This window comes from Zootoca vivipara, chromosome 12 (genome assembly GCF_965207765.1).
Source record: "Zootoca vivipara chromosome 12, rZooViv2.hap1.1, whole genome shotgun sequence".
Taxonomy (NCBI): Eukaryota; Metazoa; Chordata; class Lepidosauria; order Squamata; family Lacertidae; genus Zootoca; species Zootoca vivipara.
The window spans coordinates 32953996-32975947 of NC_142595.1; the positions used below are offsets into that span (position 1 = coordinate 32953996).

At 41.7% G+C, this 21952-nt stretch overlaps 2 protein-coding genes across 2 annotated transcripts; both read left to right on the forward strand.

Moving 5' to 3' along the window:
• Window positions 1-275: 275 nt before the first annotated feature.
• LOC118095468 (vomeronasal type-2 receptor 26-like) lies at window positions 276-4982 on the forward strand. Its single transcript, XM_035136717.3, has 4 exons — window positions 276-641; window positions 2706-2933; window positions 3176-3302; window positions 4081-4982. The coding sequence occupies exons 1-4, from the start codon at window positions 465-467 to the stop codon at window positions 4980-4982; spliced, it is 1434 nt and encodes a 477-aa protein (XP_034992608.3). The 5' UTR covers window positions 276-464.
• Window positions 4983-10717: 5735 nt separating this feature from the next.
• LOC118095469 (vomeronasal type-2 receptor 26-like) lies at window positions 10718-16702 on the forward strand. The gene is made up of 4 exons (XM_035136718.3): window positions 10718-11518; window positions 12451-12678; window positions 13886-14012; window positions 15801-16702. Exons 1-4 carry the CDS (start codon window positions 10718-10720, stop codon window positions 16700-16702), a joined length of 2058 nt encoding a protein of 685 aa, XP_034992609.3.
• Window positions 16703-21952: the final 5250 nt, after the last annotated feature.

Genomic DNA, 21952 nt, shown 5'->3' on the forward strand with positions numbered 1-21952 from the left:
TTCTGGAAACAATCCCCAAATTTAGTTTTCTCACTGAAGGACTCACCATGATGCAACAGGGGGCAAAAATACATGATAGAATGATGGGTTGCAAAGCCAATGTTGTGGTGGTCTATGGAGAAACTTCTACCACTGTATTTTTGAGATGGCTTCCATATTTATCAATGCTTGGGAGTATGAAAACAAATGTAAAAAGTAAAGTATGGCTATTTACAGCCCAATTTCAGTTCTATTCATTGGCTTTTCAACGGGATTGGGATGCAGAAATATTCAATGGTAGCATATCCTTCAGAATTCACTCCAATAATCTACCTGGATTTCATCAATATGTTGAGAACAGGAACCCTTTCAATGAAGAAGGTGATGATTTCATCTGGGATTTCTGGCAACATGCCTTTGGCTGTGTATTTCCACATCACATTCTGGGTGATGCCAAGGGGGATATCTGCACTGGGAAAGAGAGAATGGAGAACCTCCCTGCATCTCTCTTTGAAATGACTGTGCAAGGTCTAAGCTACAGCATCTACAATGCTGTCCATGCTGTTGCCCATGCATTGCATGCCATGTTCTTAAAAAGACTTGGATACCCAGGAATGGTGGATGGAAGGAGAGAGAAACTTCAGAAGCAGCAGATATGGCAGGTAAGGGTAAGAAATCATTAGGTTGCATCTGACTACAGCGGTACCTCGGTCTACAAACTGACTTCATTCCTGAAGTCCATTCTTAAACCAAAGCGTTCTTAAACCGAGGTACGCTTTGCCTACTGAGGCCTCCTGCCACTGGTGCCCTTCCACCATTTGGCTTCTCTTTATCTTCCGAGGCAAAGTTTGCTAGCTGGAACACTTACTTCCCGTTTTGGGAAGTTCGTTGGCCAAATAGTTTGTTAACAGGACTGTTCATAGAGTGAGGTACCACTGTATATAGTGGGTGTTGAAGTTCCCTAACAAATATTTCCTCCTCCCTTCCTTCCCTGGTGATCTGTGTAGCATCCCTGCCCACATTCTTGCAAGCAGGAATCTTCCTTCAATCTTTTACTTCAAATCTGTTCAGGTATGCTGATGGTCCAGTACACTCTCCTCCCTTTATTCCACATACCTACACTCTCCATGCACAGAAGCACAGAAAGACATTTATTTACTCATAGATTATTTACCTGTTCACACACCCATTCATTTCTTTTCTCACTATCACCCCAATTCACAGTTATTATCTCATTCATTGGATACAATTTGAGGCTCTTTTCAAGAAAAAAATGGGATTTGCAGAACTGTTGGTGGCTTTGGGGGGAACGTTGAGAAGAATTAACACTTCTCTCTCTACCTAAAACAGGGTTGGCTCTAGGCCGGGGTCCGGTGGCGCGGGGCGCCAGACAGCTTATCGTCGGTACCCGCCTCCCGCCACCGCCTAAAAAGAAGAGCAGAGGCCGCTGCCGTGTCTTCTCGTTCCGGCCCGGCGCCCGGATAGGAGAGCCTCCCTGCTCAGATTTCTTGGCAGGTGGGCCGAGGAGGGCGTCACAGCAACAGAGGCCAGTGACCGGAGCCTTGGGGCCAAGGGGGGCAGCGCCCTCGCAGGGCGCGGGAGCTCCCTCCCTCCCTCCCTCCTCCTCCTCCTCCTCCCTCTTCCCTGGGCCACTCGCTGGCTCGTTCGCTGGCCTGGCAGTAGGAACTTGTAGCAAGTCCTGCCGCCACTTCTTAGCTAGGAAGAGGCTGCTGGTATGGCTTTTGCTGCCGCAGCAATGGACTACAGCGTAGGAGTAAGGCGGCCGCGGCCGGCGGTGAGCGCCCTCGGGCGCCTGCCTTGAGCACGCCACTCTCCCTGGGCCCGGTGCGATCCGGAGGGAGGAACGAGCGAGTGGCAGCCCGCAACACAGCCACCGCGTCTCTGAGGACATGAGGGCAAGAGCCCGCGCCCAGGCTGGTGGGTTCGGGTGCCAAAGAAAAAGAACCTCGCCAGAGACAGAAGCGACCTCCCTCAGAAGGTGAAAGGCAGGGGGCTGATTGGGGGCTGTGGGATAAACTGAAACCCCCCAACCGCGCTGCCACCCTGGGCTCGAAGCACATGTTGCTGCTCCAGTCCCACCCACACATCCCAAGAGACTACCAGTAAAATAAAATTTAAAAAAGAGTCGCTGGGGATGGGGGCGCTTGGAAATGCGTGGAACCTCTTAGTTCGGCAATCAAGCTAAAGGAAATGTGCGCGTGCGCACAAAAATAGTAAAGCGCTGCCTTCCCGGCAAGAAGCAGCCACCCCTCCGCCCTCAAAGGCAGCCCTCTGACACAAACGCCAGGCCGGCCAGTTCCTTTCAGGAGGACGTAGCGGGTGGTTGAGCGGGTCAGGGCTTCGGGGCTGCTGGGCAGGCCGCGAAGGCATCCTCCGGGTGCAGAGGGTGGAGGGACCCTGAGGGATCCCTGCACCACGGCACCACTGAAGCTTAAGACGGCCCTGACCTAAAACCTATCTTTGCTGAACATCCACAATTTTTGGCTGAAGCCACACCTCAGCTCCTTATTAACACCAATAGGATTACAAAATACACACTTCTAAGCCTTCATGCAATGCTTATAGGGACATTGCAGGCCATCGATGAGCCCCAAATAGGCTACATGCATGATGCAGGCAGCAGAACTCCCCTCTCCGCCCTAAATCTCTTCTCTAATGCTTCTAATGCTTCTAAATGCTTGCCTTCCCTTTTTTTTTCAATCTAGCTCCATCATTTTCTGAGAGGTGTCTCATTTAACAATAGTGCTGGAGACACAGTGTCCTTCAATCAGAACGGGGAGGTAATATCTAGCCTGGACATTATCAATTGGATTATTTCCTCCAACCAGTCCTTTCATAGGGTAAAAGTTGGGAGGATGGATCCTGAGGCTCCTCCAGACCAAGCCTTCACCCTTCATGAAGATGCCATAACATGGCCCAGATGGTTTAACCAGGTAGAGTCATGTTGTGAGCTAATTCAAAAGAAATTCATTCTTAAATGTGCAATGATTATTTGCCTTGATGTCTAAGATAAATTACACTGTAATGTTGTGTGATCTCTAAAACTATCTATGATATCTGCTATGTATTCCTTGTCTTAACACAGACAAGAATGCACTCTATGCAAAACTGAACCTGACTTTTCCAAACTGATTGTTCTAATGAATATCATGCTTATGCTTCATTTACTGATTAGGCTCAGCCTCTTTCTGTCTGTACTGAGAATTGTCACGCAGGATCAAGGAAGAAAGTGAAGGAGGGAGAACCGTTTTGCTGCTATGATTGCATCCCATGCCCAGAGGGAAAGATTTCAATCGAGGAAGGTAAGAGATATTTACTTTTATTCCTTCAACAGGAATGGGACAAATGAAACCATGACTAACTTGTCTACTTGCTTTCAAAGGGACCAAGCACTCCTCAAATAACTTCCATAGAATCCCTTCGTGGTACTTTCATCCTGATTTTTGTGCACAATGTTTACATGGAGTTTGTTCAATTAAAAGCTGAATGTGCTAGACAAAAGCAGCTGTTTATTGTGTACTCTTTCTGCTTAGTTTGTGTGAATGTTAGAAAACTTTGCAACAAGCAAATGTAATCTCAAACTTTCCATTGTACTCCCCAATCACTTTCCTTATTGTAAAAAGACAGTGCTTTTTGAGGTGGGAGCTTCTTGGACAAGAGCTCCAAATCCACTTTAATGGCAGAACTTGAATTTGCATATATGTGATTTAATGCCACACCCAAATATTGGCACTCTGGATGCTCCATATATATTCAGTAACCATAAATATTCAGTCAGGACTTTATCCTCTCCCTTGAGATCTCTCCCACTTGACCATCATTCAGGACACGGTTTATTTTTATTTTTATTTGCCTTCATGAGCACCCCTCATATTTGGAATTCAACATACTATATAATGGATGATATTAGAGCACAATTAGGCCTACCCCAATTGCATAGGATCACAAAGCACAGGATGTATGTTCTGACTTGAAAAGATCCTTATATTCTGAGTGAGCAAAAAGAAAGAAAAAAAGAAGGATGTTGATGTGATTGATGGAATGTGTATGAGCTGGGGACTGTGTCTTTCTTTTTTCCAGATATGAATGACTGTGATAAATGCTCAGACAAAGACTATCCAAGCAAGAACCAAGATGCATGTATTCCCAAGGATATAAGCTTCTTGTCTCATGAAGAACCTTTGGGCATCAGTTTAGTCTGCTTTTCGCTTTCATTTTCTCTGATCACAGCTCTGGTGCTGGGTACATTTATGAAGCACCATGACACTCCCATAGTCATTGCAAACAACAGGAACCTCACCTACACTCTCCTCATTTCTCTCTTACTTTGCTTCCTTTGTGCACTGCTCTTCATTGGCCAACCTGAGAAGGTGACCTGTCTCCTGCGACAACCTGCTTTTGGCATCATCTTCTCAGTGGCTGTTTCTTGTGTATTGGCAAAAACCATCACTGTAGTTCTGGCTTTCATGGCCACCAAACCTGGATCCAGGATGAGGAGATGGGTAGGGAAGGGACTGGCCAACACCATTGTCCTTTCCTGCTCCTTTGTCCAGGCAGGGATCTGTACGGTGTGGCTGGCAACCTCTCCCCCATTTCCTGATACAGACAGTTACTCAGTAGCTAAAGAAATTATACTAGAATGCAATGAGGGGTCTGTGGTGATGTTTTACTGTGTTCTGAGCTATATGGGCTTCCTGGCAATTATTAGTTTCATTGTCGCTTTCCTTGCCAGGAAATTACCTGACAGCTTCAATGAAGCCAAGTTCATCAGTTTCAGCATGCTGGTCTTTTGCAGTGTTTGGCTCTCCTTTATTCCATCCTACCTGAGCACCAAGGGAAAATACATGGTTGCTGTGGAGATCTTCTCCATCTTAGCCTCTGGTGCTGGACTGCTGGGTTGCATCTTTTCCCCCAAATGTTATATTATTGTGTTCAGGCCTCATCTGAACAACAGGGAGCAGCTAATAAGGAAGAAAAACTAAGGAAGGAAGGAAGGAAGGAAGGAAGGAAGGAAGGAAGGAAGGAAGGAAGGAAGGAATCAGTCCTATGCCAATATTGAATCCAATCTACAAAACCACAGAGGGCCCTTTCTTGAAAAAAACAACACTTGCAATTTTGCAAATTGAAAATCTATATGGAAGCTACTGATTGCTTCCCACTCCATACTCTCTTCTTTTATCTACAAGAAATAAACCCACTTTTTCAAAATATGATAAAAACAGCAATTTTAACAACCATTAACTTCTATATGTCCCCCAAATACAAGTGTCCATTCATTTCCATACTATTGTTTTTCTTCTTGTTGTGTGTTATTGAAGTATATGTTCTTTTTTAAATAAACACATTTTTAAATAAAAAAATGCAATACCACAGAACAGGAAGTGAATATTATTTTAGTGACATTGCTTCTCATTTGTCTCCATCTCCATTCCTACATCCTTCACTAAAGAAGTTCCACCAGCAGAGCTTGTATGAGAACTTTCTTTTTACTTCTATTTATTATGTTGCTGGACTGCTCAGTCCTAGAACAGCAGCCTAAGAACACCTAACTCCCCTCAAATTAAATAACTTCCATCTTTGTCTGAAAATGCATAGGATTGTGGCGTTAAGGCAATTTTTAAAATACTGAAGAAAAAACCAATGCTCCAAAGGAGAAAGAATAACTTCATTGGGAAGTGTAGGGGGTGTTGGGACGCAGGTGGTGCTGTTGGTTAAACCACAGAGCCTAGGGCTTGCCAATCAGAAGGTAAGTGATTGGAATCCCCACGACAGGGTGAGCTCCCGTTGCTCGGTCCCAGCTCCTGTCAACCTAGCAGTTCGAAAGCACAAAGTGCAAGTAGATACATAGGTACCACTCCAAGCGGGAAGGTAAATGGCGTTTCCGTGTGTTGCTCTAGTTCACCAGAATGGCTTAGTCATGCTGGCCACATGACATGGAATCTGTACGCCGGCTCCCTCGACCAATAAAGTGACATGAGCGCCGCAACCCCAGAGTCATCCGTGACTGGACCTAATGGTCAGGAGTCCCTTTACCTTTAACTTTGTGGGGTGTTAGGGGAGAAGAACTATCTCTGGTCAGGGACACATTGTGCACCTTCTGGCATACTTTGACTGCCTTTGGTCCCTACCGTGGACTCAGCTATCACCAATGGCTTCTAGAACCTGTCAGCATGTGAGAGCAGCCACACCCCGGGACTGGCTTGGACTGGCTGGGTAAACAAAGTGAGGGGGGCGAATGGGCCTCAAAGTCTTTGGAGTTAGGGACTTCCCCTGCATGTGAATAATCGCTCCTGTGGACTGATGTGGCTTACATGTTGAAATTTGTAAAACTGCTGAGTTAAGAAGTACAGAATTAAATAGAGCTTTCTCTCAAACAACTACTACATTTATAGAATAGAGGTCCTGCCTCATGACTGATCAGAGATGTGAACTGGGGTTTCCATTGCCTGATTCCAAGATGCTACATACATCATTTTGCATTTTGGCTACAGGAGCAGCTAGGATGAATTCCTAATATCACCATTTCTCTCTCCACCACTGTTCCCATAAAATCTAACGAAGGGGAATTTAAAATGAGAGTTGTAAATATTCTCCAGCAATCCTACAGGGAACCCAGCATTTTGTCTTTCTAATTACCTTACCTATAGATCAAAAGGTCTGTAATTAATTCTGCTGCTACTCAAATCCCTGGTGCAGTTTCAGTGGCCACTGGAAAAATTCAAAGCAATGATCTTATAAATATAGCCATGATTATGATCCTCAATATTCAAGATTTCTGTCTCTCATGAAACTATACTACCTTTCAGGTTGGACAGTTTTAATGTCATGATAGTGCTGTAGAAAAGATTAAATGAATCTGTGGATAGATAAAAAATGTGCCCTTATGTGCAAGATGGTGGTTTTCTTGCTGCTGGCACTATTTACTGCAAAGGTTCGTCAGGTCTGCATAGCAAATTGCAAGGTTCTGTATATACACCAGCCACTTCATAAGTACCATCAATCAGGAGATTTTATCATTGGCGGCATTGCTTCTCATGGTGGCTTCGTCTCCAATCCAGGAACCTTCACTGAAGAATTTCCACCGGAATTATCTGAAGAGCTGCTGTAAGAACTTTTTGATTTTAATTTTTGGAGTGATGAGTCCTAGAATACCTCAGAACAGCTGTTGGGGTTGCAAACCTATAAACTCTTGTTTGGGAATAACTTCCTTCATCTCAAATTAGATCCATCTCTGACGGAAAATGCATAGCATTTTGGAATTGAGGCAATGTAAAAAGAATAGTTCAGGAAATAAGAATTCTTCCACAGAAGAATGAATAACTTCATGGGGAGGTCAATGGGATGTTAGGGGAAGGGTAGTACCTCTGGTTGAGGATATATTGTGCTCTTTCTGGGGTAGTTTGTCCACCTTTGGTCCCCACCCAGCACTCATCTCTCACCAGTGTCTGCAGAAGCTATCACCATGTGAGAGCAGTCACACTCTAGGGATGGCTTAGCCTGGTCAACACCTGCAGCTAAGCTAGTGTCAAACATAATCTCCTGATTTTCCTTCAACCACACCATTCTACCATGTTTCAATAATGCCTACCTTGAGATACACTTGAGTTATTGAAGCATGGAAGTAGCAACTATGGCAACTTTTCTTTCTATATATTAATATTGCGAATAGCATTTTATCAAGAAGACCAACCCAGTTAAATATATTTTCAAAATGCTTGGTGGTAAAAACTGTACTGTTGTAAATAATGTACTGTATTGAATGTATAGTTGTGTGTTTGAAATACCTCCTTTATTCTGTTCATTTCAGCAAAGTTTCTTTAGAAAGGAGTCTCACTGAGAAGGTATAGCATACGGTGTGTTCTGAAGTTGGCATTGTGTAGTTCTTTTCTTTCTTAAGCTAAAGATTGCCACAGAAGAGATAGAAGCTAAATGTGATTATTGTAAATAGATTCAGAGCATCGTTGTCATTCAGCAGAAGGCGGAGTAGAAAGACAACCCCACTGTGGTAGTGGGTATTTTTTGGGGGGGGGGCAGTTTATTCCAAGGAAACAATGCATAGGATTTCAGCCTTACAATTCTGTACCGCATCTATGTAAAAGGGAGGAAAAACTCAACCAACTCCTGGAGATCAACAAACTCAGTGGGAGCTTCTGTGTGGGTATCTTTTGAATGGCCTACATATTTATTGGAATAGCATTTATATTTTTAATTGTTTTATTACATATGTGTTTCCTCTGCTGAGTTCAATTTGGGAAGGAGGGTGGGATATAAATTTCATTAATTAATAAATATTGTTGGAACTGTGGAATATTTTCTGATCAAGAATGCAATTGTTGTTCCAGCGTGGTGCCTAAGGGTTACCAGCAAATATTGACCTTGGCATTTGCAATCAAGGAGATCAATGAAAACCCTCACATCTTACCAAACATCACCTTAGGCTTACGCATCTATGACAGCTATGCTGATGCAAGGAAAACATATCATGCCACAATGCTACTTTTATCTACACTGGAGAAATTTCTCCCCAACTATATATGTGATACACAGAATAATCTGACAGCTGTCATTGGGGGTCTTGACGCCCAGATCTCCCTTCATGTGGCAACAATCTTGGATATTTATAAGATTCCACAGGTAGGACACCTATGCCTGTGTCTGAGTGGACTATGAAAATTCAAAAATGCAGTCATACTTTTTCTTTATATCTTCCAGCTTGTATTATGCTATTTAGAAACAAAAATGGTTTCATTGGGAATAATCAGATCAAATATTATTTTTCTTTCTTTCCTTTACATGTTTTATCCACACTGTTCATTAACAGCTGAAAAACAAAGACACGTATAACTGGAACATGATTTTCCTAGATTAGAACTGAGTTTGAGCACTACATTTGTGTGGGAGGCCTTGAATTTAAAGATTTATAGCATCCTCTGCTGAATCACAAACCCTGTAATGACCTGCTTCTGAGTGGTAATATGGAAATTCAATAATGCAATCATAAAGGTAAAGGTAAAGGGACCCCTGACTGTTAGGTCCAATCACGAACGACTCTGGTGTTGCGTTCTCATCTCGCTCTATAGGCTGAGGGAGCCGGTGTTTGTCCACAGACAGCTTCCGCGTCATGCGGCCAGAATGACTAAGCAGCTTCTGGCGAACCAGAGCAGCACACGGAAACACCATTTACTTTCCCGCCAGAGTGGTACCTATTTATCTACTTGCACTTTAACGTGCTTTTGAATTGCTAGGTTGGCAGGACCTGGGACCAAGCAACGGGAGCTCACCCCGTCATGGGGATTCCAACTGCTGACCTTCTGATTGGCAAGCCCTAGTCTCTGTGGTCATACTTTTTCTTTATTTCTTCCAGCTTGTATAATAATAATAATAATAATAATAATAATAATAATAATAATAATAATAATTTATTATTTATACCCCGCCCATCTGGCCGGGTTCCCCCAGCAACTCTGGGCGGCTTCCAACAAAATACTAAAATACAGAAATCCATCAAACATTAAAAGCTTCCCTAAACAGCACGTATTATGGTGTTTAGAAACATAAAGGGGACCATTGAGAATAATCAGATCAATTATTCTTTTTCTTTCTTTCCTTTACATGTTTTATGCACACTGAGAGTAGTTCATTAACAACTGAAAAACAAAGATTAGATTAGAAGATTAGATTTTCATAGATTAGAATTGCATTTGAGCACTAAAGTTGTGTGGGAGGCCATGAATTTGAAAATTAATAGCATCCTCTACTGTCAGAAATGAGCCAGCTCCTAGTGGAACTTTAGACCCTGTGGCAGAACAGAGAGCCTCACATTTGACTCCTCCAAGCGTTGGAATGCCGGTTGCCAAAGGAACAATGGAGAGTGGGCTGGAACACAGCCAAAGCTCTCAGGAAGTTCAAACAGGAGCAAATAGAGACAGGGGTAGTCTGTCAGAAAAGGAAGGGGCTGGAGCTAATCAAATAAGTGCGAAGAATCAGCGAATGGGAGGGTGTTAGACAGGAAGCAAAACAAGAGACGGAAGGCTTGTATGTTCAATATCTTCTGAAGTAATAGGAAGGAGTCTTAAGAAGGGTCGTCTAGAGTAATGATGCCAGAGGCTTTTGGTTGGTTTGTTTTTGCAATAAATCCTCCTTTTTAATTATCTACACTTACTTTGTTATCAAGCTAAGAATCTGGACTACTGACATCTGCTGAATCACAACCCCTATTATGAACTGCCCATCTGTAGGCATAAACTGGAGACAAACTTTATAAAACTGATCCTGATTTTCATTGAAGCAAAACCATGAAGTTTAAAAAATTAATTAAGATGTTTTTAACTTAGGGAGAATTAGATCCTATGCCAGTCAAGCAATTAAAAAATACTGTGATTAGGTGATGCAGATTGAGATCCTTATGTGAATGGAAATAGTTTGTATATTCCATTGCCCTCCACTTCAGGATTCATCAGAATGGATTCTGCTCGGTCTTCAATTTCATCATTAGTGACTCAGGTAGTACAGTAGAGAGATAAAATGTTTCCTGATGCTAAAGATGCACTAATTATATGGATGTTCAAATGCGCATGTCAACTACATTTCACCATGCATAACACTGTAATATAAATGGCAGGTGTTTTTTCTCTCTTCCCAACACACCTCTCTTTAGCTCATATATGGCCCAGCTCCAGTGATGAATGATAAAATCCCAGGACTTCCTTTCTACCAAATGGCCCCCCAAGAAGGCCACCAGTTTGCAGGGATTCTTTCTTTGCTTCTGCATTTCAGGTGGACGTGGATTGGTGTTGCTGTGGTTGACAATGACAGTGGAGAAAGATTTGTACAAAATGTGCTCCCACTCTTTTCAAACAGAGGCATTTGTTTTGCCTTTCTAGAAAGAATCCCCAGATTTAGTTTTCTCACTGATGGAATCACCCTGATGGAACAGGGGGCAAAAATACATGATAGAATGATGGGTAGCAAAGCCAATGTTGTGGTGGTCTATGGAGAAGCTTCTACCACTGTATTTTTGAGATGGCTTCCATATCTATCAATGCTTGGGAGGATGAAAACAAATGTAAAAAGTAAAGTATGGATAGCGACAGCCCAAGTGGAGTTCATTTCATTGGCCTTTCAGCGGGATTGGGATACAGAAATGTTCAATGGTGTTATAACCTTCAGAATTCATTCCAATGATCTACCAGGATTTCATAAATACATTGAGGGCAGAAACCCTTTCAATGCAGAAGGTGATGATTTCATCTTGGATTTCTGGCAACATGCCTTTGGCTGTGTATTCCCACATCACATTCTGGATGATGTGATGGGGGATATCTGCACAGGAATGGAGAATTTAGAGAACCTTCCTGCATCTCTCTTTGAAATGACTGTGCAAGGTCAAAGCTACAGCATCTACAATGCTGTCCACGCTGTTTCCCATGCATTGCATGCCATGTTCTTACAAAGACTCAGATACCCGAGAATGGTGGATGGAAGCAGAGAGAAGCTTCAGAAGCAGCAGTTTTGGCAGGTAAGGGGCAAGAAATCCTTAAGTTGCAAGAGGCTATATATTGGGTGTTTAACTTCACTAACTGCTAACATTTTTTTCTTCTTTTCTGTCTTCCCTGGCACCTGGAAATTATAGATGAACCCTTATGCAATGTACCATCCTGCTTTCCTCACAGTCTTAAAACATAATTTTGCAACTACTTTCCAGATATGTAACTGTGTTATTCTGTCACAGTATGGAAAACACAGACCCTTGATTTGAGAGTCTTTCAAATTTTGCACATGGTTCCTTGTTCTGTATGCAGAGTATATACTGTATACAGTGGTACCTCTGGTTACGAATGCTTCTGGTTACGAACACTTCAGGGTACGAGCTCCACTAACCCAGAAGTAGCTGCTCCTGGTTGAAAACTTTGCCCCAGGATGCGAATGAAAATCATGCGCCAGAGGTTCCCCCGCAGCAGGAGGCCCCATTAGCGAAAGCTAATTGTTTACCTATTCATTTATTTTCTCAATATCAGCCCAATTACAAATACGATCTCATTCACTATTAGAAAGTCCCCCACTTGAAATACAATTTCATTGCCTACAACATGAGACTAAATTTGGCATACAGAACATTCGGTAGGAATGCCCTTTGGGAGGAAAGATTGAAAAGCATTAACACTTCCTTTTCTACCTGAAGCCTTCCATACCGAACACTGGAACTTTTCCGCTGAACTCTCACACACAACTACCATTAAAACCAAGAGGATTCCAAGACACACACACTTAAGCCTACATGCAGTGCTAATGCAGAGTGGAGTATAGGGAACACTGCAGGCCATATGTGAACCGCAAATAGGCTACATGTATGTTGCAGGCGAGGGGGCTCTCCTCTCTACCCTAGAACTCTTCTTGAAACATTCAGATCCACCCTTTTCTAAATTATTGCCTTCTCTCTTTTCAATCTAGCTCCATCATTTTCTGAGAGGTGTCTCATTTAACAACAGTGCTGGAGACATAGTGTCCTTCAATCAGAACCGCGAGGTAATAGCTAGCTTGGATGTTATCAACTGGGTTATTTCCTCCAACCAGTCCTTTCATAGGGTAAAAGTTGGGAGGATGGATCCTGAGGCTCCTCCAGACCAAGCCTTCACCCTTCATGAAGATGCCATAACATGGCATGGATGGTTTAACCAGGTGGAGTCACATTGTTAGCTAATTCAAAAGAGATTCATTCTTGAATGAGTAATTACTATTTGCCTTGATGTCAAAGATTAAATTCAATTGAGAATCAGAAAAACTTACAAAATACTCATTTTATTTTACTGGATGTAAATTCATGTATTTGTCCAAGCTATGTATTCAGAACAAAATGCTAAGTTAATTGTTAACCAGGTGATAACAAATCAATGTAGAATACAAAAAGGAACCAGACAAGGCTGTCCGTTATCACCACTTTTGTTCATCATGGTACTGGAGGTCCTAGCAAGGAATATCAGAGTGGATAAAGATGTTGTGGGAATAAAAATGGCAAAAATGTATAGAACAGAATAGAAGAATTGTTGAAGATGCAAAGAGAAGAAAGGTACTTTTTATTGCATGTGTTGGGAATGTAGAACTATCAAAAAAAAGAGGGGGAAATGATATACAAGGAAGTGAAAAAAATGTTTAAAATGACATTTGTAAAAGAAAAGAAAAGCCAAAAGCCTTTTTAATAGGTATTTTAGGTCAAGAATTACCAAAAGGGAAATGTAAGTTATTTATGTATGCTACAACCGTGGCAAGTCTGGAGAAATGCCAATGAAAGAACAACGGCAAGAAAAATGATGGATTATTTAACAGTTAACAGACAAACTACATGAAAAGTGACTTTAAAAAGGAATAGGAACTTTTTACAAGATATTTGCAGAAGCAACAAAAAGAAATGGACTCATTGGCAGGATTTGAATAAACTTTCACAAATTGAATTTCAAAATGCAGGATGACAATGTAACAATATTTGATTGTATATGTACATGCAGAATATAGCAAACAATGTAAGAAACCAGAAGGGGAAGATGAGGGAAGCCAGGGGGAGGGTGGGGATTGTAAAGGTAGGATTGGATTATGGTACATGATATTTGTAATTATAAAACATTAATAAAAAACATGAATTAATAAAAATTGTGCACACTTTGCATCCCAAAGGGATATAATATTGTGAAATTTGGTAAGCTATGTATAATATCTCCTTTGTATTCATTGTTTTAATGTGGGCAAGAATGAATTACTCTCTGCAGAGCTGATCTACGGTTTACTGAAATGCTGTGACACATTAGCAACATAGGGAAGGTCTCCAGAACCTGACTGATTCCAAATGCATTATTTTCATGAATATCATGTTTCTCCTTCATTTACTTATTAGGTTCGGCCTCTTTCTCTCTGTACTGAGAAATGTCACGCAGGATCAAGGAAGAAAGTGAAGGAAGGAGAACCATTTTGCTGCTATGATTGCATCCCTTGCCCAGAGGGAAAGATTTCAAACCAGGAAGGTAAGAGAAATACGCAGAAATTTGGATCCAGATGCAGTACTTCCTTTGAGTTCTCTTTAAAAGGAATGGGACAAATTAAGACGAATGCCCTGCAAGACGAATTTTTTGCGAGATGAATGCGTCTTGTGATCTGATGCTGACTCGCAAGACAAATTCGTTTTGCGAAAAATTCACCTTGCAAATCGTGGTTTCCAATAGGAATGCATTGAAATTTAATTAATGTGTTATTATGGGCAAAAAAAGAAATTTCTATGCGATCCTATGGGAAACTGCGATTCGCAAGACGAATTTTTCGCAAAACGAATTGACTCGCGGAACGAATTAAATTCGTCTTGCGAGGCACCACTGTAATGACTAACTGGTCCGCTTGCTTTCAAGGGGACCAAGTGTTACTCACTAAGGTTACTTCCAAGCAATCTCTTTCTTAAGCCTTCATCCTGATTTGTGTGCAGAATGTTTACATGCAATTTATTAGAGAAAAAGCAGAATTTGCTAGATGAAATCAGCTGTTTATTGTGTACTCATTCTGCTTAGTTTGTGGGAATATTAGAAAAATTTGCAACAAGCAAATGTAATCTCAAACTTTCCAGTCTACACCCTAATCACTTTCCTTATTGTAAGAAGTCTGTGCTTTTTGAGGTGGGGGCTTCTTGTGCGAGAGCTACAAATCCACTTTAATGCCAGAACCTGAATTTGCACATATGTGATTTAATCCCACACCCAAATACTGGCACTCTGGGTGCTCCATATATATTCAGTAACCATGCATATTCGCGTCCCCGCTCTTCCACATGCAGCTGCTGGGTGACCTTGGGCTAGTCACACTTCTCTGAAGTCTCTCAGCCTTACTCACCTCACAGAGTGTTTGTTGTGAGGGAGGAAGGGAAAGGAGAATGTTAGCCGCTTTGAGACTCCTTAGGGTAGTGATAAAGTGGGATATCAAATCCAAACTCTTCTTCTTCTTCTTCTTCTTCCTCACCAGATACCATTGCTCTATCACAAATATTGGATGTATTTAGCATGCCTTTCTGATGATATCTGCCATAGTACATTAGGGCAATGGAACTTAATTTTTGCCACTTTCTTCAGTAACAATAAGTTTTTAATGTGATGAATTCAAATCTGCTCTTATCTTTGTGATTTAGCTTGCTAAGTCCACATTTGATTGAAAAGTACATAAATGGCTTTTTGCAAAGCCAAAGAAGTTTAATTTTACCTTCTCAAACTGTCAGCTAAGGGTAAAAAAGTAATATTAATATTTAATATAACTACCAGTAATTGGCAATCACTTTTAATGACTTCATGCATTTTTACTTACCATGCAAAACTAAATCATCTAAACCAAAATATCTTTTGAATTCCCAAGTCATGCTCCAACTTTTGAGCACCCCTCATATTTGGAATACAACACTATATAATACAACATGGATGCTCTTAGAGCACAAGATGTTGAACCATGTATAGCTCTCTACCATTTAGGCCACCACCTACCACAATTACATAGGACAGGCATCCCTATACTCAGCCCTCCAGCTCTTTTGAGACTATAACTCAAATCATCTCTAGCTAACAGGACCAGTGGTCAGGGATGATGGGAATTGTAGTCCCAAAACAGCTGGAGGGCCAAGTTTGGGGATGCCTGACAGAGAATAACAAAACGCAGAATGTATGTTCTGACTTGAAGAGATCCTTATATTCTGAGTGAGCAAAATAAAAATAAAAATGAAGGATGTTGATGTGATTGATGGAATGTATATGAACTGTGGACTGTGTCTTTCTTTTTTCCAGATATGAATGACTGTGATAAATGCTCAGACAAAGACTATCCAAGCAGTAACCGAGATGCATGTATTCCCAAGGATATAAGCTTCTTGTCTCATGAAGAACCTTTGGGCATCAGTTTAGTCTGCTTTTCGCTTTCATTTTCTCTGATCACAGCTCTGGTGCTGGGTACATTTATGAAGCACCATGACACTCCCATTGTCATTGCAAACAACAGGAACCTCACCTACACTCTCCTCATTTCTCTCCTGCTCTGCTTCCTTTGTGCACTGCTCTTCCTTGGCCAACCTGAGAAGGTGACCTGTCTACTGCGACAAACTGCTTTTGGCATCATCTTCTCAGTGTCTGTTTCTTGTGTATTGGCAAAAACCATCACTGTGGTTCTGGCTTTCATGGCCACCAAACCTGGATCCAGGATGAGGAGATGGGTGGGGAAGGGATTGGCCAACACCATTGTCCTTTCCTGCTCCTTTGTCCAGGCAGGGATCTGTACTGTATGGCTGGCAACCTCTCCCCCATTTCCTGATACAGACAGTTACTCAGTGGCTAAAGAAATTATACTAGAGTGCAATGAGGGGTCTGTGATGATGTTTTACTGTGTTCTGAGCTATATGGGCTTCCTGGCAATTATTAGTTTCATTGTCGCTTTCCTTGCCAGGAAATTACCTGACAGCTTCAATGAAGCGAAGTTCATCAGTTTCAGCATGCTGGTCTTTTGCAGTGTTTGGCTCTCCTTTATTCCATCCTACCTGAGCACCAAGGGAAAATACATGGTTGCTGTGGAGATCTTCTCCATCTTAGCCTCTGGTGCTGGACTGCTGGGTTGCATCTTTTCCCCCAAATGTTATATTATTGTGTTCAGGCCTCATCTGAACAACAAAGAGCAGCTAATAAGGCAGAAAAACTAAGGAAGGAAGGAAGGAAGGAAGGCCGGAAGGAAGGAAGGAAGGAAGGAAGGAAGGAAGGAAGGAAGGAAGGAATCTGTCCTATGCCAATATTGAATCCAATCTACAAAATCACAGAAAAGCCCCTTCCTTAAAAAAAGAAAAAGCCTACACTTGCAATTTTGCAAATTGAAAATCTATATGGTGGAAGCAACTGATTTCTACCCACTCCATACTCTCTTCTTTTATCTAAAAGAATTCAACCCAATTTTTCAAAATATGATTTTAAAAAAAGAGTAATTAAATAGGATTTTCTATAATAATTTGTGTTATTATATTGACCTCATTATATGAGAAAGAATACGGAACAAGATGCCTATGAAATTAATTTTCACAAAGATTCAATTTTCCTGTCAGGAAGACATCTGCCCAAGTAGAGAGGCACTGCATGAGTTAGAAAGCGGCCAGCAGCAGGAAAGCTTGCATTTCTCTCAGACACCTGGGAGCAGTTGCCTGTCTACTCCCCCTCCCCCTGACACTGAAAGGAATGCAGATAAGACGCTAGCAGAGGGCGGGATGGAGAGAAGCCAACTCACTCAAGAAGCACAGGCAGGCTCAGAAAGCAGGAGGGAGAGCATTTTCTCACCAGAAGAGGAGGCAATTAATCCTATGAGCCAAAGTAGTAGAAGTATGGGAAAGATATTAAACAGCAAACAAAACCAGAAACATAAGGGTTATAGGTTCAGGATATTCTGCAGAAGCAGGAAGAACTCAGAGGGGTCAACTGAATCGTCCGATAGAGCGTCTGAGCCTGATTGTTTGTTTTGCAATAAATCTTCACCCTAATTATGACTTGCATGCTGTGTTATCAAGACAGCAGCCTGGGCTCCTGACATATCCATTTTTAAGATTATTTTTAGGTGACATTATATCCTGGTAATTTTAACAACCATTAACACCTATATGGCCCCAAAATACAAGTGTCCATTCATTTCCATTCATTTGTATTGTTTTTCTTTGTTTCTTTCTACTTGTTATTGAAGTATATGTTCTTGTTTAAATAAACACATTTTTTAAAAAAATTGCAATACCCCAGAAAAGGCCACTATTATTTTAGTGGCATTGCTTCTCATATGTCTCCATCTCTATTCCTACATCCTTCACTAAAGAAGCTCCACCAGTATTACCTGAAGAGCTTGTGTGAGAACTTTTTTTTTTACTTCTACCGGTATTTATTATATCGCTGGAGTGATCAGTCCTAGAACAGCAGCCTAAGAACACCTAACTTCCCTCAAATTAAATAAGATCCATCTCTGCCCGAAAATGCATAGGATTATGCATTTTAAGGCAATTTAATAATGCTGAAGAAAAAAACCATTGCTCCAAAGGGGAAAGAATAACTTTATTGGGAAGTGTATGGGGTGTTGGGATGTGGGTGGCATTGTGGGTTAAACCACTGAGCCTTGAGCTTGTCAATCAGAAGGTCAGCGGTTGGAATCCCCACGACAGGGTGAGCTCCCGTTGCTTGGTCCCAGGTCCTGCCAACCAGCAGTTTGAAAGCACAAAGTGCAGGTAGATAAATAGGTAGGTAAACAGCGTTTCCATGCGCTGCTCTGGTTTGCCAGAAGTGCTGGCCACATGACCCTGAAGCTGTACACCAGCTCCCTTGGCCAATAAAGCGAGATGAGCACTGCAACCCCAGAGTCGTCCACGACTGGACCTAATGGTCAGGGGTCCCTTTAACTTTAACTTTGCGGGGTGTTAGGGTAGAAGAACTATCTCTGGTCAGGGACACATTCTCCACCTTCTGGCATATTTTGTCCGCCTTTGGTCCCCAACCTGCACTCAGCTCTCACCAATGGCTTCTAAAAGCTGTCAGCATGTGAGAGCGACCACACCCCGGGACTGGCTTGGACTGGCTAACTAAACAAGGTGAGAGGAGCGAATGGGCTTCAAACCCTTGGGGAGTTAGGGACTTCCCCTGCATGTGAAGAATTGCTCCAGTGGACTAATGTAGTTTACATGTTGAAATTCGTAAAAATGCTGAGTTAAGAAGTACAGAATTAAATAGAGCTTTTTCTCAAACAGCTACTATATATATAGAATAGGGGTCCTGCCTCATGGCTGATCAGAGATGTGAACTGAGGTTTCCATGGCCTGATTCCAAGATACTACATACACCGTTTTACATTTTGGAATCTCCTTTTTCTACAGGAAATGCTAGGATGAATTTCTAGTATCACCATTTCCCTCTTCACCACTGTTCCCATAAAATTTAATGAAGGGGAATTTAAAATGAGAGTTGTAAATATTCTCCAGCAATCCTACGGGGAACCCAGCATTTTGTCTTTCTAATTACCTACCTACAGATCAAAAGGTCTGTAATTAATTCTGCTGCTACTCAAATCCCTGGTGCAGTTTCAGTGGCCACTGGAAAAATTCAAAGCAATGATCTTATAAATATAGCCATGATTATGATCCTCAATATTCTAGATTTCTGCCTCTCACGAAACTATTCTACATTTCATGTTAGACAGTTTTAATGTATTGATAGTGCTGTAGAAGAGATTAAATAAATCTGTGGTTAGATGGAAAACGTGCCCTTATGTGCAAGATGGTGGTTTTCTTGCTGCTGGCACTATTTGCTGCAAAGGTTTGTCAGGTCTGCATAGCAAATTGCAAGGTTCCGTATATACACCAGCGACTTCATAAGTACCATCAATCAGGAGATTTTATCATTGGTGTCATTGCTACTCATGGTGGCTTCGTCTCCAATCCAGGAACCTTCACTGAAGAATATCCTCCGGAATCATCTGAAGAGCTTGTGTAAGAACTTTTTGTTTTTTCTGCTTGGAGTGATCAGTCCTAGAATACCTCAGAACACCTGTAAACTCCTGTTTGGGAATAACTTCCTTCATCTCAGATTATATCCATTTCTGACTGAAAATGCATGGGATTCTGGAATTAAGGCAATTAAAAAAGAATAGTCCAGGAAATAAGAATTGTTCTACAGAAGAATGAAAAACTTCATGGGGAGGTCAATGGGATGTTAGGGGAGGGGTAGTACCTCTGGTTGAGGACATATTGTGCTCTTTCTGGGGTAGTTTGTCCACCTTTGGTCCCCACCCAGCACTCAGCTCTCACCAGTGTCTGCAGAAGCTGTCACCATGTGAGAGCAGTCACACTCTAGGGATGGCTTAGCCTGGTCAACACCTGCAGCTAAGCTAGTGTCAAACATAATCTCCTGATTTTCCTTCAACCACACCATCCTACCATGTTTCAATAATGCCTACCTTGAGATACACTTGAGTTATTGAAGCATGGAAGTAGCAACTATGGCAACCTTTCTTTCTAGACATTAATATTGTGAATAGCATTTTATCAAGAAGACCAACCCAGTTAAATATCTTTTCAAAATGCTCGGTGGTAAAAACTATACTGTAGTAAATAATGTACTGGGTTGTATCTCTATTTGTGTGCTTGAAATAGCTCCTTTATATATTCTGTTCATTTTGACAAAGTTTCTTTAGAAATGAATCTCACTGAGAAGCTATAGGATATGGTGTGTTCTGAAGTTGGCATTCTTCTTCTTTTTTAAGCTAAAGACTGCCTCAGAACAGATAGAATCTAAATATAATTACTGTAATTAGATCCAGAGCTCCGTTGTCATTCAACAAAAGGCAGAAGAGAAAGAAAACCTCACTGTGGTAGTGGGTATTGGGGGGGGCAGCTTTTCCAATGTAACAATGCATAGGATTTCTGCCTTACAATTCTGTACAAGGGAGAAAACATTAACAAACTCCTGGAGATCAATGAACTCAGCAGGAGCTTCTGTGTGGGTATCTTTTGGATGGCCTACATATTTATTGGAATTCCATTTAGATGGTTTAATTGGTTTACTTCCTTTGTATTTCCTTTGCTGGGGTTAATTGGGAAGAAGGGTGGAATATGAATTTCATTAATTAATAAATATTGTTGGAACTGTGAGATGTTCTTCTGATCAGGAATGCAATTGTTGTTCCAGCATGGTACCTAAGGGTTACCAACTCATCCTGGCCTTGGCATTTGCTGTCAAGGAGATCAATGAAAACACTCACATCTTGCCAAACGTCACCTTGGGCTTCCACATCTATGACAGCTATGTTGATGCAAGGAAAACATATCATGCCACAATGCTGCTTTTATCTACATTGGAGAAATTTCTCCCCAACTATATATGTGATACACAGAATAATCTGACAGCTGTCATTGGGGGTCTTGACTCCCAGATCTCCCTTCATGTGGCAACGATCTTGGATATTTATAAGATTCCACAGGTAGGACATCTATGGCTGCTTCTGAGTGGAATATGAAAATTCAGTAATGCAGTCATACTTTTTCTTTATTTCTTCCAGCTTGTATTATGCTTTTTTTCTTTACATGTTTTAGGCACACTGAAAACAGTTTGCTCACAACTGAAAAACAAAGAAACATATAATATCAAGTACGGTAGTTTCCCTCTCCCTTCCAGTGGCTCCCCAATAATAATTAACGAGCATTTGGTATATTTATAGTCCTTTTATTTCAGAATTATATTACAAGCCAAAACAGGCAACCCTCTGCAAGGATATCAGTTGCCTACTCAGACTCCTCCTCATTTCCACAGCACTAAGCACACCAAAGTGAAGTCCCTCCCCCCTGTCTCCTTTGTTCTTTGACACGCTTGGCTCTCCGAGCTCGGGGGAAGGGAGGGGCTTCCCCTTCACTCCCAATTGATGCATTGCCCAGCTCCTCCCTCCCTTCTTGTTGCTTAGCTACTATCTCATAGCTAGGCAGCTCCTCTCTCAACTGTGAAGCTTCTGTGTCTGCCTGCCTGCCTTTATGCTTCTGCAAACATTGGACTCGGGGGTGGACTCGAGGTACTCTTCTTTTAGCAGCTGATCTTCCTGATATTGCATTCCCTACTCTTCCAATCCAGACTAGCCTCTGACATAACTTGAACATGATTTTAATAGATTAGAACTGAATTTGAGCACTACATTTTGTGGGCATCCTCTGCTGATTCACAAACCCTGTTATGAACTGCCCATCTGTAGGCATAAACTGAAGTTGCTTTTTAATTAAGGGGGAATTTTAATTAAGGGAGAATTAGATGCTATGCCAGTCCGGCAATAAAAGAAATACTGTGATTAGCTGATGTAGATTGAGATCCTTATGTGAATGGAAATAGTCTGTATATCCCATTGGTCTGTAATTCAGGATTGATTAGATTGTACTCCCCTGGATCTGCAGTTT